We start from the raw sequence: 14,302 nt of genomic DNA, 5'->3' as shown, positions 1-14,302 counted from the left end.
CACTTGAGAGCCAATGTCGCAGCATACTAACAAGTCACAGGTACAATTCCATTGTTAGGATAGCCAATACAAATAGATATTCAACCATCTACTGCTGTAATCTGTTATCGGTCAATGTTAGCCTATACAGTAATACCCCAAACTTATGCAAGGTTAGGTTCCAGACCCCCTCGCGCAAGGGGAAGTTTCGCGTAAGTTTGGCACAGTTTCTGAAATAGCTAATAGATGCTTACTTCTAGAGTTTGAACACTAAAGATGACCCTAATCATGCTCCCTAAGTATTAGGCTAACTTTTAGATGAAATTAAAATTAGTGTAATTTGATTTTAAAGTTAGTTTAACACATTCCCCTTAAAAAAGGAATAACTGGTTGGCATAAAAATAGTTACAGTAATTACTATGTACATACATATCCATTTTCGTACGTTTACTAACATTACTAATTCATGGGATGCCATTTTCTTTTTCTATCAAGAGTAAAAGTTCTCTTTGCATCACTAGGTAAATTTCATAAGTCAGTCATAACAAAGTCACACAATCAAATAAAAGAAGACATGTATGTACATAAGTAATGTTTACAGAAGGTGAAGGTAAAATGAAATCAATTTAAAATCATGAACTAGTGTGAAAGCTAACTACAAATGAGAGAGAGAGAGAGAGAGAGAGAGAGAGAGAGAGAGAGAGAGAAGAGAGAGAGAGAGCGAGACGAGAGATGGTGAAAAGAGAAGAGGAGAGAGAGAGAGAGAGAGAGAGAGAAATACATATGTCATGTAGGTAAAACTCTGGAGGGGTATCATCTTTAAAAAGTGCAAATGGGATCACATCTTCTGGAAGTACATCTACTGTATGTGCTGTAATTACGTAACATAGTACATACAGATTGTACCAGCACTTTTTTCCGAGGTTAAGAAAGTAATTTTCATAGAACGAAAACTTTGATGTTTTACTAGTTGATCATGAAGTTCTTATATAGTGACTAACACTGAAATTCCTACTGCCTTTATATTATTTTCAAAAATATAAATAGCAAACACAAAATCTCTGTGCTGATTTTACACTTAAAAGCATGAAAACTTATACTAATTGTAGTATATTAGTACGTACTTCAGAAATTAAACAAAGTTTCTGAAGGGATATCATCTTTGAAAAGTGCAGTAACTTTGTGAGTGGGTTTCACATCTTATAAAAGTACATATATGCACTAATTGCATATTTATGCATGTACAAAAACAAAAATAATATATTTTTAATAAATATTTTATACAGAAAACAAAATTTAAAAATTTGCATAATAAATTAAAAATGAAACACTTTTGCAGGGTTTTGCAGTGCTTCTGGAAGGTTTGCAAATGATCGCGCTATGGTGAAGAACTCGTGTATGATTATTAGTTAGGTTCCAATGAAAAGTTTGCGCGATTGTGAATTCGCACAAATTGAATAATGTAAGTTCGGAGTATTACTGCAAAAGAAAGAAAATATGACTAAAAATGAAGACTAGTCCTCGCGCATCCAAGGGTACTGCTCTCTAAAATGAGAGAAGATCCCTAAAACATCAAAACCAAACACTGCCCCGGCCCCCGCTCTTCGACCAATAAACTAGAGAAAAAACAAAGAGCAAACTACTGAATTCCCTCTCAGTAATCCCTCAAAGCGTAAGCGTAAATGTCAAATAAATATAATGTCCTGCCCTGACATTGAAGGGCGAAAATAAGAGGCAGTGGTGTAAATAAACCCTTGCTGCTGACCCTTAACACATAAAGGGGAAAGGTGACTCACAAGGCTTATCACAAGCAGGTTTGTATATTAATTAATGCCAATAAATCAAACAAAGTAATTCAAAATATTAAAAACAAAAATGATAGATCACACCAGGAAATCATGAGTAACGGCTAGTTAGGATGAGCTCACACACATATGTCTTCAATGGAAGATGGCCAAAAGCAAAGTGGAGTGTTTACATCCAGGGAGGTGGGTCTACCCACCTATCAGACGACAGTTACTGTCTAACCCACCTTGTTCAAGAAGTTAACGGCCATGTTCCAGCTTCACCTTAAAAGTAATTCCTAATGCAAAGGACCAAGGGTTTGTATATCGTGTAGGAACAAACTGTCTTCCATGTGTGATCACACAGCAGTTTCTTGCAATATCTCATATGGAGGGCTGGTAAAACTCCTGTTTGTGATAATTAGGTGACCTTTCCAAAGTTGGAAACCAGCTAAAATATAATCAAAGACTGAAAAGCAAGGAATCTGTGGCATTTGGCAACTTGTGTTTACCAGGTGGAAGCTGGTCACCAACCAGGCTTGGAACCTTGTGACGCATCAGTCTTTTTTCCACCCGAGGATCTGAGAGGGGCAGCTAGAGATGGACAGTTAATGTTACGACCTTAGGTTTGTTAGCTATGAAAAATACAAGTTGATTAAAAATTTGTCATATTTTAACAATAGTATAGACTTATACTTGGAGGGAGGTACAAGTACCCTGAACCAGCTGGGGGTTCAGCCCACCTGACCACCCTTCCTAAAAGATAGAGTTCTAAAGAAGGGGGTCTGAGCCCGTGAGAGAATAGATAAGTGAGTATCGAAAAACTCAGCCTGCTGGTATTAACACAATGGAACATATCCAGATTCATTGCATTTGTGAAAGGTAAAGAGAACTCTGACTGTTCAAGCAACAAACCATAGGCCACAGGGTTTCAAGTGAAAAAGGAATAAGACTGACTCAGATTACTTTAAAAAAATGAAAAAGTAAAATGACTAAGAATCAAGTTTGAATAATTAGTGAAATAAAAGTAAAGGTAACAATGAGTAGTGGAGATCTGTTTAGGGAATCCTATTCATATGTTAAGAACTCTGCAAATACAAAAGTGTGGCAAGTACATGACGCACTATGTGGTACATGTGTTGTGCTACTACAATCTGCCATCATATAAATTGAAACATTATTCATACATGCAGCTTACATTATGATGACATGCACAACAAAAAGCATGAAATAAGCAGGCACTTCAATCTGAAAAATTTGTACTTTTTTAAGACCGAAGTATAAAAACTATTCTTACTTACTCGTATTCTAGACCTGAGTGCACGTTTAACTTTAAAACGAAAAGGTGGATTTTGTCGATGGCACCTCTGTAGAAAACTTAGCCGCACTGTATCTTGGTCAACGGGAGCACTAAATTTATCCCACAACTTCACTCTTTCACTCAAGCTATGGGATGTCAACAAGGCAGAATCCTAAAAAATATGAAAAGGAAATTAAATTACTTAACAAGGCCAGAATTTTGGAAGTGAAGCTATCATATTTCACTTTTCAAAATTCATTACAACTTAATTTTGTACCTAAGAAAACAAACAAAAAAGTTAAGATTTGGTCCTTCCTACACAACAAAGACTTTATCTAATGACATCAACTCAAGAAATGGTAAGTTTCTAAAAAGAAAAATAATTCTTTCAAACAAACCAATTTCCATTTCTATAATTAGCTCCTAGCCCCTTCAAATACTAACAAACTGCCCAAACTTATCACTTCTCAACAATAAAAACAGCAGTTGATAATTCTGTGATTTTTCTGTCTATTTCTCTTGCCTAACTATATTAGCTCCAAAAAATTTAAGGGGCTGAGAGGTAGGAACCCATTATAAGTAATGGGTTTGTATGAAAACATTCTTTGTTTGTTCCCTACAAACCCTGTAAAATTTTTTAGCAGGTAGACCAAGTGTTGAATTTGCTAGCCAGTGTACCCTACAAGGTGAGGATTCTAGATTATGTTACTAGGCTATGCCAAGTATTCTGTGCTCCCCTTCTCAGTTAACAAAGTTGTAAATCTCAATATATTTAGAAATTTTGTCATTGAAACTTATAATTCCATGGTTTTCCATTATATGTAGACAATTCTAGTTGACAGGGTATATGTAGACAATTCTAGTTGACAGGGTAAAGGGAAAATATTTTAGCATAACTCTCAGTTACTAAATGACACCCCAGAATTCCAGTACTTTGTGCTAACCTGAGAACACCAGATAGCCAAGTGTCCCTTTTAACTATGTAATACTGTAATTTAGAAACAATTTAAATGAACTGTGTACTATAGAAAGTTTCTGATTCATATTCTGTATCAAAGGGCTTTTTGGGTGGTAGAAGGGAAAATGCCTTCAGGCAGGTCTATTTTTGTTTGTTTGTTTGCATGGTGTTTTTAAGTTCCATGGAACCAATGGTTATTACTCAAACAGGACCAATGGCTTTAAATGACTTCTGAACCACATCGAGAGTGAACTTCTATCACCAGAAATACACCTCTCTCACCCCTCAGTGGAATGCCCGAGAATCGAACTTGTGGCCATCAAGGTGGCAGGCCAAGACCATACCGATCACACCACTGAGGTGCTGGTAGGTCTACTTTTAACAGGTATTACTCCCCCTCTAAGTGATGTCTTGCCCTAATCAGAAAAATTCTCAGGACATTTTTACGGCGATATACAGTAGAAAATAGTGTTCTGTATTGGTCAGCCTCATCAGGTTAATTAAAATCTCAACAAATATTGAATTAAAAGAAGATAATGTTAGCATAAGATAACTGATATTTTAGAATATACTGCCAATCAATAGACTGGTATTTCAAATTGATCTGTTAAACAGTCTAATACCCTACGGAAAGAAATAAGATTTTTACGGACAGCCATTAAGCTTTTCCTAACTGATTGTAAGGAATTATTTTAATATAATAATACTGCTTAATGAATACTACTGCTGTTTTTGCTGCGAATCTTTTGAATAGCTGGCTAACATCCCATATTTTCTAATGTTTTTAATCTTTTATCACTACAGGGCTGTTATTAAGTAACTGCCTAATATTAGTTTGACTGTCTTGAAAAGATGTCCTTCTTTTTATGCATGGTCCTTTCAAGCACATGCAGTCTAGTTTAGAAGCTTGTTAGTTTCAAATATTGATTCTCTAATATTGGCCTCATTACCAGCTACCACTCACAATATACTGTTTATGTCTAGTACACACAATTATCTGTACTTCAAAATGAAAAATGGCTAGTAAATTTTTCCCTTTAATTGCCTTTCCTCAACAGACATTCCTGTGGTTATAGAAAATGGATTTAATAGGGAATATACCGTTTATACTTAGTTAAGGCAATGCAATGTACCAATTTAATCTAAGTTTATTACCAAGAAATGTTGCGGATGATTTGGACACATCCACTTCCCCATTGGAGGTGTTGTTAAAGGTGGATCCAAACAGTCAAGGTGGAAGAAGAGTGGGCAATAATCACACGGCACCAAGGGACCTGTACGGCAACTCCTGAGAAAGAGAGTTTTTTTATCTGAGTTAGACCCATGTAAAAGTGGAAAATATTTTCACACATTAGTTTATCATATAAGAACTTTGTGACATCACATCTAAAGGCTGTCACTACAAAATAATTACACTGCAAAAACCAATATTAGTACAGTTCACAAATTATATGATTGCTAGAAAAGAAAATTATTTTCCCACATACTAAACAACACTGAATATGATTCCTGACGGATAGCAAGCATACACAGTAACCTTAAATAAAATGAAATTGCATACTCATACTTAACCATAAGTGAGTGTATAGTATATAAATCCATTAAATAATATTAATGACTTTAAAAAAGTCAAGGAAAACACTTAAGTTGTAAACAGCAACACTTGAAATACAGCAACTACTGAAAGTGCTGACAATTTATTCTCACACTTAAGCACAAACATCTTCAATCCTGTATTGTACATTAACACTTTGGGAGTCAAAGATACATGCCTTACAAAAAATCTGTCCTGTTGGCTTTCTTTCTAGTATATTCTTGTTGCTTTTTCTTTTACTGTATTCTACTCTGCACTGCTGTCCATTTCCTTCAAGCTCTAAATGCTGGACAAGTGTGACTACACATGTCCTAACTAACATGAGTTCCAATAAAATTTGGTCCTATAAGCAACTAGCAATTATTTCAGTGCATAACTTCCTTTAGAAATTATCTCAACTGAAGTATGAAAAATTATATTGTTTACAATAAAGCAATTACCTTTGCCTAAATTTTCCTTTAGGCAAGCTTACAAGTTTAAAGCTCTTATCTTAAATATATGGAAAAAAAAATATAAGTTAATCTGTTCATTAGAGGGAAAAAAATAGGTTTTGGAAGCTTCCGTCTATGACAAAATGAGAAAAAGAAACTGGAAGTTAACCAGTAGCTAGCCTTGGACATCCAACAGTGAGCTCAACTGTTCCAACCACATTCCTCCATTATTTTTTGTTTGTCTGGGTCTCAACAGCTCACTCTTAAGTTCCCAGATACTATTTGGAATTTTGTTCTGGATTCACTTGAGAACTGCTATCATTGTTTTTTACTTTTTTATTCTCATCTGTGTTCCTGCTATTAGTGAAGTAGTTAGAAACTTAACTCGAAACAGCGCTACTGCTAAAAATTGTTGGGAGAATGATCACATCATGGATTGGGGGGAGCTAAAACAATATATATAGTAGTAGTCAAGCAGGTCATAGCAGAGTAATGGAGGGTGCTTTGATAAATACTTGGAAAACAGACACAGGAAGATGGACATGCAAACAGACTAGTCTGTCATTCCATAAATTTAGATTTAACGCAGTTTCTCGAGGCCACTATTACTGCATCTCTCTTGTCTTTCCCTATATAGGTTGTTGGAGTGGCAGCTGTCCCAAAATTAACAGACACCAAGGCTGAAAGCTGTTCACCACCTACTAATCACCTGGTCACCAATAATGAGCAACATACGCACAAGAGGCGCCAGTTAAGATCACAACGTCTGGCACACAGATATGGGGGAAAGTCATACATGACTGTCACTCCAAAAGATTATTCAATGTTTTTGCACACGGTTACAAAATTTTATCAGTTTTTATTTTTTAAACAATATGCATATACGTATTTATTTAGTTGGCAGCAAAGGACTGTGTTAATATAGCCATACTCATCCCCGGTTATCGGTGAGGGTTCCGTTCCTAGGGGTGCCGATAAGCAAAAACCGCCATTGACTGAAACTTGACGATTTAAGGAGCCATAATGGCGCTTGTGCTGCCAACAACCAGTTATTGGCACCACAAGCACCATTGTGGCACCTCTGTTAGGTATGTTATCGCACCATAACTCTTTATTAATGATGCCATAAATATCTGATAACCGGGGACTGTCTGTATACATAAATTTTACCTACAAAATACATTAATTTCTATGAAGCTTTAACAATTGGTAAAATTTCCTTAGTTGTGAGATTTATGATAAAAGTTTTTATACTATTTACATTGAATTTTCCTTGTTTCTGAAATAATACTTTTTGGAACATTGACAAATACAGCGAATAGTTGTACATATAACTGAATTTACTTAAAATTTTGAAATTTTGCTATACTGTCCTGTACTTACTTGTTACACTGAAAACACAATTTGGCAGGTAAGGGTACTAAACCATTGTCTAGTTCATGAGACTTCTTCCTTTGAGAACCTTTTCTCGTACCGTTTGTCTTACCAGCTGGATCTGCAATAAAAAACAATTACATTAATTAAAAATTCTAATCTCAATTTGTTAACCTTAATTTTCTCAAGCCACCCACATACACTTTTGAGTTTCGTGATCCGAACTTTTTTTTTTATAAAATCACATCTTTATCAGTATTGAAAATATGTTCATATTCTTCCCTCAAAAATTTTGTTAGACAATTAATATTCCTGTGATGAGACAGTATAACATAATTATCAGTTCATAGCATCAATGGAAAATCGCCCCCACAGATCATTGATCCACTTCTGCCATCGGGGCTTTGAGGATAGAAGCTGAGAAGCAATATCCAGGTGCTTTAATACTCTAAGACATCATACCCCTGGAAACCTTACACAATAGAGTAATTATTTGCATTTTTGAGCATTGATTCATTTCTAAGCACACTCCTGCATCATACCATCAGAAAATATTTGTGCATTCTTCTTTAGGACCTCATAAATTAACAAGAGAGCAAGTATATTTGTGTTTGTTCTAGTGACATCACTCGACCAGCCAACACTCACTTTTGTTTTTAAAAAAACCACACACCATCCCATCAAAACAAAAGATGGCCACCTTAACATCGCTTGCACTGTCATTATTCACTTACAAATTTTTATTATTTGTACAAGCTTTTGATATTACTACTGTCAGGAAATCATTCTCCAATTACTTAAAACTTTTAGCAATTACTTTCAATTTAGTGACAAGTACACACCTTTATTATTATTCTTATCTTTTTGAGTGTAGTCAATTGCATCAGTTGAAAAGAATCGCCAATATTATTATGCTACTCGTTTGAGAGAGAGAGAGTTTAGTATTCTTAAATGTACGCTATTATTTTACCTAATTTTATAGGGAGCAAGTTTTGTTAAATGACAAATGCAACCTATTGATTTATATAAAAGTTAGAAAAAAAAAGCAGAGCCCCAAGGTTATGTATTAAATAAAATCTCTGGGAGAGCCCCTATTATCAGGATACGTATACCCTTTTCTTTTGGTTATCTTTTATTTTACTCTACGCGTAGTGCTGTCACACCTTTACCCAATCGTGTCAACATTACTTGTGTAAATTTCACAAGCTATTCCTTAAGGGCTTTTAGGATACTGAGCGGATGCTCAAGCCGTTTCTTAAAAGAAAAGAAATGCAATCCAAATCAATAAACCTCTGCATCACAGAACAAACCTGGGCGTGACTTACATTAACTGCAGTTGGGCGAACTGTACCACACCGTGGGTAAAAATTCACAAGACTTGCACATGAACCTAGAACGTGTGTTGACAAACACCGCTCAGGCCAAGGTGACTGTGGACACAGATCTTGCAGCCCCACCACAACTTCCTCCCTCATAGCGAAAGGGAGTCTGCAATCACAACTCCCTCCCTCACAGCAAAAGGTAGTCCACTACCTTTTGGTTCTTAGGAACTAGCCACCCACAAGTACTGACCAAGGGATTTCCCCTTCACCAATCTGGTGCATTGCCAAATGAGTAACCCACCTGAATTATCTTACCTTGCCCTACTACTCATTGCGTGTGCTCTGCTACGTGCAAAGTGCTATTTCCTTTCGTACAATTTACCTTATGGTTAACTAGTGCTGTTCTTCGGTACCTGCAGGCACACCAGCGCCACCTAAAATGTCCCATATTTTACACAACTGCACCTTTGCCATCAGACACTGAGTGCCCATAATTAATATGTCCCCAAATAATAGCACGAGTCACTATGGTGTGCATGAATCCTAAAAAGGTTTTGCTCACCAAGGACCACTCCATTTAGTGTAACCATTTAATGGCACATCAGCCACAATGCCACCTTTTAACAGGTGCATTCCAGCCTAAGTGTCACCCTCGCAAGGGACACTTCCATAGCGTGCTTCCCCTGCCACTCCACCCCACCAAGAGCACGTCCATCACTTGCTTGGCTCATTTCCTAGCTCTTTTCAATGCATCTTAACCCTCCAGCAACATGTTGCTGGAAATTTACAAAACCTCGATGGATATGCGTAAGGATGCGGGGCTAACAGGAGCGCAGGTAACCCAGAGTACAGATAAAGGTTGATGCCACACTGGAATTAGAAAAGGAAAGAGAAGAACAACAGAAATACGGAATGGTAAAGGAAAAAAAGCAAGGAGAGAAGAATAAATGCAGTATGAAATGGTAAAGAAAGAAAGAGAAAGGAAAGAAAGAAAGGAGCAAAGGAAGGAGAGAAACGAGCAACAACAACACAAATAAGCCTTGAAGGAAAAGAAACTTGAGCTGGAGAAAGCTTGACAAGACAATACATACCTCGGCTCTAGCCCAACGGCCAGCTGCTAAACCCAACACCATCCACACCCAATATATCCAGCATTAACTCGTTCATGCCAACATGGACTGATGACAAGCCAGAGGTAAGGCTGGAAGAGGTAGAAGTGCTTTTCTCTAACTACAATATCGCAGACACATAAAGGGTCTTGCTTCTGGCATATGACTGGCCACCCTCCGCACATTGAATAACAGTGCCAAGGGAAACATGGATGAAATTCGTCGGTCCATAACCAAGGCCTACAAGATTATGCTGGAGAAATGGAGACAATGGTGGAGGTCTTTCTCAAAGGAGATCGATCAGACCTGGGCTGAATTTACCTATCATAAGACCACGACAGCCCAACCATGGCTCGACGCCCTGGAGTGCACAGAATTCGAAGACCTGCTCAACAGGATGATGCTGGAAGATTTCTTCCAGTATGCCCCTGGGTCTCTTTGTGCACATCAACAATAAGCAGCCCCAGACCTTCATGGTGGGCTGTTGTATGGCCAACACTTGGGAAACTTTCCACCTGTCTTTCAGCACATCTCACCAACGTATAGTGCCAGCCAGTCATTTCGAATTGCCAATTCACCTGAAGAACAGTCCCCTTTCCAAGCCTCCAGTATGCAACCACTGCCATAAAACTGGACACTCAGAGTCTGAGTGCCACTTAAAACGGGGGAGCTACTAAGAAGCTCCCTCCCTCCCATGCCTTTACCAACAAGCGTCACAACCCACTGACGTCGTAGCCAGTCAAACCCATCCAAAGGGACCCTGCAAAGACTGTGGTATCCCCATCACTATAGTACTGGAAATCCTGCCTGCCCAAAGCATGGCAAAGCACCAAAACAAGTCCACTTTTGTCCATTTTATTTCCAGTGCCAAGATAGCCAACCTGTGGCCAGCCAAGCCTTCTGAGAAGTGGCTCCGCTCTCAAGTAGTCTAAGTGGCTCCCATTAGCAGCTCTATCTTGCCAGAAGAACTACCAACAATGGTAGATAGTAGAGCAGACACCAGTCTGATCTCTAAGTAATGAGTGCCAACTGGTACCACTATCAACAAAAACAGACGCTAGAACTTGAACTGGGTAGAGGACATGACTAAACACATTCCTATGGTCAAGCTCAAGGTCAAGACACTTTTGGAGCATTACAGAGCACCGTCTCGGTGTGTTAGCCTTTATCGAGTAAGGGTATGATTTCCTATTGGGCCGAGATCTTCTCTGGGGTCTCCCTCTTCAACACCCCTGAGCTGCCTGACAAACTTCATCTCAAGGAATCGACTGTAGTACTAACCAACACCACCACACTGGAAGGCCTGCCTCTGTCGACAGAATTACCATCTGTATGACCACTGTGCAAACAGAAGAGGCACTCACAGTGCCAGTACAAATCCCTTTTGGAAAGGCCACACAAAACTACCGCCTTCAAAGTGAAAGGAAGTCAACAAGAAGATTTCTCTCTCCTCACAAAAGAAATTCTCACACTACCGCTGTAAGATGTGGAAAATGACGGGATGCTCCATGAACTGGTCAGGATGCCCCAGCAAGCAAATAAGTTGCATGCCTGCTATAACCAGAGACATTCCTGGAGGCTATGACCTCCTCCAGAGGCAAGACTCTGCCTCAGCCCAACTCAAGATCATCCAGGGGATTTGCACTACCAGGCTCCGTATCAGGCACTCCTGATTAAAAATTGTGGCCAGTGCCATTGAAGCGCACAGACATTGAGCAGTTACCAAAATTGATCCCTGTGGCTGCCCCTCCCTTAGTGCCAATGCCAGTGCAAGTCCACTTCAGCGATCGTCATTTAGGAGATCCCCCAAATTTACTTGAGGTGGTCACTGCCAATTGTGAGCCTCTCGCACCCAATAATCCTTCTTCCTTGTCACCTCAGTCCTCATAGGATGAACTTCTGGTGGCTCCTCCTATTACAATTTTTCTGGTTGACCAGAAACTGTCCTGCAGGGACCGTAGTTGTCTTGTTTGTTTGTATGGTGTTTTTACATTGCAAGGAACCAGTGGTTATTCAGCAACGGGACAAACAGCTTTGCTTGACTTCCGAACCACGTCAAGAGTGAATTTCTATCACCAGAAATACACATCTCTCACTCCTCAATAGAATGGCCGAGAATCGAACCCGCGACCCACCGAGGTGGGATGTAAACACCATACCAACCACGCCACTGAGATGCTCTCCGTAGTTGTCATCCCGAGTTCCTATCAGAAGGGACTAGTTCTGCTACACACAACACTCTGTGGGAAGAACTTGCTCCTTGCGGCTTAATTCATCCACTAGGACATTGAATTTCCCCTGTATGAACCTTGTTAGGATTCTAGTGTGGTTTGGATTTGTCCATAACAGAAAGACTCTTGCTACATCGCAGAGAAAAAGTGCGTTCCTCCCTGTATCTTGATATCTTGATGAAAGAGAGAGCTATTGTATTGTCTGAGTGGACAGTTACTACCTTGTTGTGGACCAGGTCAGCAAATTCCAACAGTCCCCAGTGGATAGCAGTCAATTCTTTCAAACTGATGTGCCACTCTCTCTGTCGAGCACCCCATGTCCCCAATAGTACAGGCAGTCCCCGGGTTACGACGGGGGTTCCGTTCTTGAGACGCGCCGTAAGCTGGAACGTCGTCAAAAATCCTAAGAAAACCTTACTTTTAATGCTTTGGGTGCATTCAAAACTATGTAAAATGCATTCTTATTGCATTTTTCATCAAAAAAACCTTCAAATATTGATTACTTTGCATTTTTGGTGTCATATTTCATCTGCCAGATGAGCGTTGTAGGTGTCGTAACCCTGGAAATAATGTCTGATGAATATAATTGAAAAGCGCCTTAACCTCGGAACGTCGTAAGCCGAACTCGTTGTAACCCGGGCACTGCCTGTACTTCCTTGTCTCTCAGGAGAGCTCCCCAACCTAGGTTGGATGCATCTGAATAGAAAACTAGGTGGGGGCACAGAGGGAGAAGGGACTTCCCTTCTAAAAGCCTGTCTTTTGATCTCCACCAACACAGGTTCTCCTTTATTTCAGATGTCACCTGGAACACAAACGAGTCTGGAATTTATTTTTCCCAATTCCACTTTATCTTTAGGAAGAGCTGGAGATTTCTCATTTGCAGACACCCCAAGGGCATGAACTGTTCTATCAAGGCTAGGGTGCCCAGCAGGCTCATCCACTCCTTTGCTGAGCAATATTGCAGGGCTAGAAAATGGTCCACCTTCCGAAGGCACGATTCCACTCTTTGTGGGGATGGAAAAGCTTGAAAAACCACCGAGTCTATCCTCATCCCCAAATAGACTAATTCTTGATGGGGACTAACTGTGACTTCCTCAAGTTTATCAGAAGTCCCAACTCCTGTGCCAATGATAGAATTTTCTACAGTTCTTCTGTGTACTTCTCTGTCTGCAAGTGAAGAAGCCAATCGACCAGGTAAAGAGAGACTTTTATCCTGACTAATTGCAGCCATTTTGCAATTGAGGCTAAGACACAAGTAATCACTTGTGGGGCTGTCAAAAACCCAAAGCGCATCCTCTGAATTGGCATACTTTCTGAACACGAATCGAAGAAACTTCGAGTCTTGGAAAATAGGGATATGGAAGTACACATCTTCCATATTGATGGACACCATCCAATCCCCCTGATAAATGGATAACAAAACTTGATTCATTTCCATTTTGAATTCTGTCTTTCAGACAAAAACATTCAGTGCTTAAATCTAACGTGTGCCTCCAGCCTCCTGAGGTCTTGGGTACTAGAAATAGTTGAATATAAAAAACCTGATATTAGCGGATCTACTACTAACTCCTGCAAAAGGGACGAAACTTCTCTTGACAGGGCAATGAATCTTTCTGAATTTTCCTAGTAGGTTGTCAAAGCTATCGAAGAGATGGAAAAGGGTGGAACACTCTTGAAAGGAATGTCAAAGCCTTCTCTCAACACTTTTACAACTCAGGTTCAGCCCCTCTTGCTTCCCAGTTCATCCAAAACTGGTGGATCCATACTCCTACAGGTGAAAGGAGGAATGCCCCCTCATTCCTTAGTGGGGATTTTGGAGGAGGATTCCTAATGGTTTGAAGAATGAAGTGTACTCTTCCCCTTGCTCGAGGGGAAAGACCTAGAGACCACTGCCACAAAAAGGCTGAGCGAAGGACGTGAGCTAGGAATGGGACCATGGGGTCGCTTGGTTAAATGAAAAAGAAGGTCCTGTGTTGACTTCTTCTGAAGGTCAGAAGCAACACTGTATCCTCTGGAAAAAGGTGTTTACTATCCAGAGGAAAGTAAAAAGGGGCAGAACTCTGTGTCCGAGACCACTCCTTAGGTGGTAAAAGAACACCAAAGTTCTTTCTCTTTAAGAATGCCCAATGAAAAGAGAGAGGCCAATTCCAGGGAACCATCCCCGATACCTTTATCCAGGCAGGAAATTACTCATAAAAGGCCCATAAAAGAGTCCTCCAC

At 39.4% G+C, this 14,302-nt stretch overlaps 1 protein-coding gene across 2 annotated transcripts in view; it reads right to left on the bottom strand.

Annotated features, from left to right (window-relative positions):
- LOC135215555 (PHD finger protein 12-like) overlaps window positions 1-14,302 on the bottom strand; it is a 201,920-nt gene that overhangs the window by 120,696 nt on the left and 66,922 nt on the right. For both annotated transcript variants that reach the window (XM_064250396.1, XM_064250403.1), the window contains exons 5-7: window positions 7,430-7,541; window positions 5,177-5,309; window positions 3,065-3,235 (exon numbers count right to left, since the gene is read on the bottom strand). In XM_064250396.1, coding sequence (XP_064106466.1) covers window positions 3,065-3,235; window positions 5,177-5,309; window positions 7,430-7,541 — 416 coding nt within the window. The remainder of the gene's footprint in view (window positions 1-3,064; window positions 3,236-5,176; window positions 5,310-7,429; window positions 7,542-14,302) is intronic.

Source organism: Macrobrachium nipponense, chromosome 19 (assembly GCF_015104395.2).
Source record: "Macrobrachium nipponense isolate FS-2020 chromosome 19, ASM1510439v2, whole genome shotgun sequence".
In the NCBI taxonomy this organism is placed as follows: domain Eukaryota; kingdom Metazoa; phylum Arthropoda; class Malacostraca; order Decapoda; family Palaemonidae; genus Macrobrachium; species Macrobrachium nipponense.
This window is presented reverse-complemented; position numbering and strand designations above follow the sequence as displayed.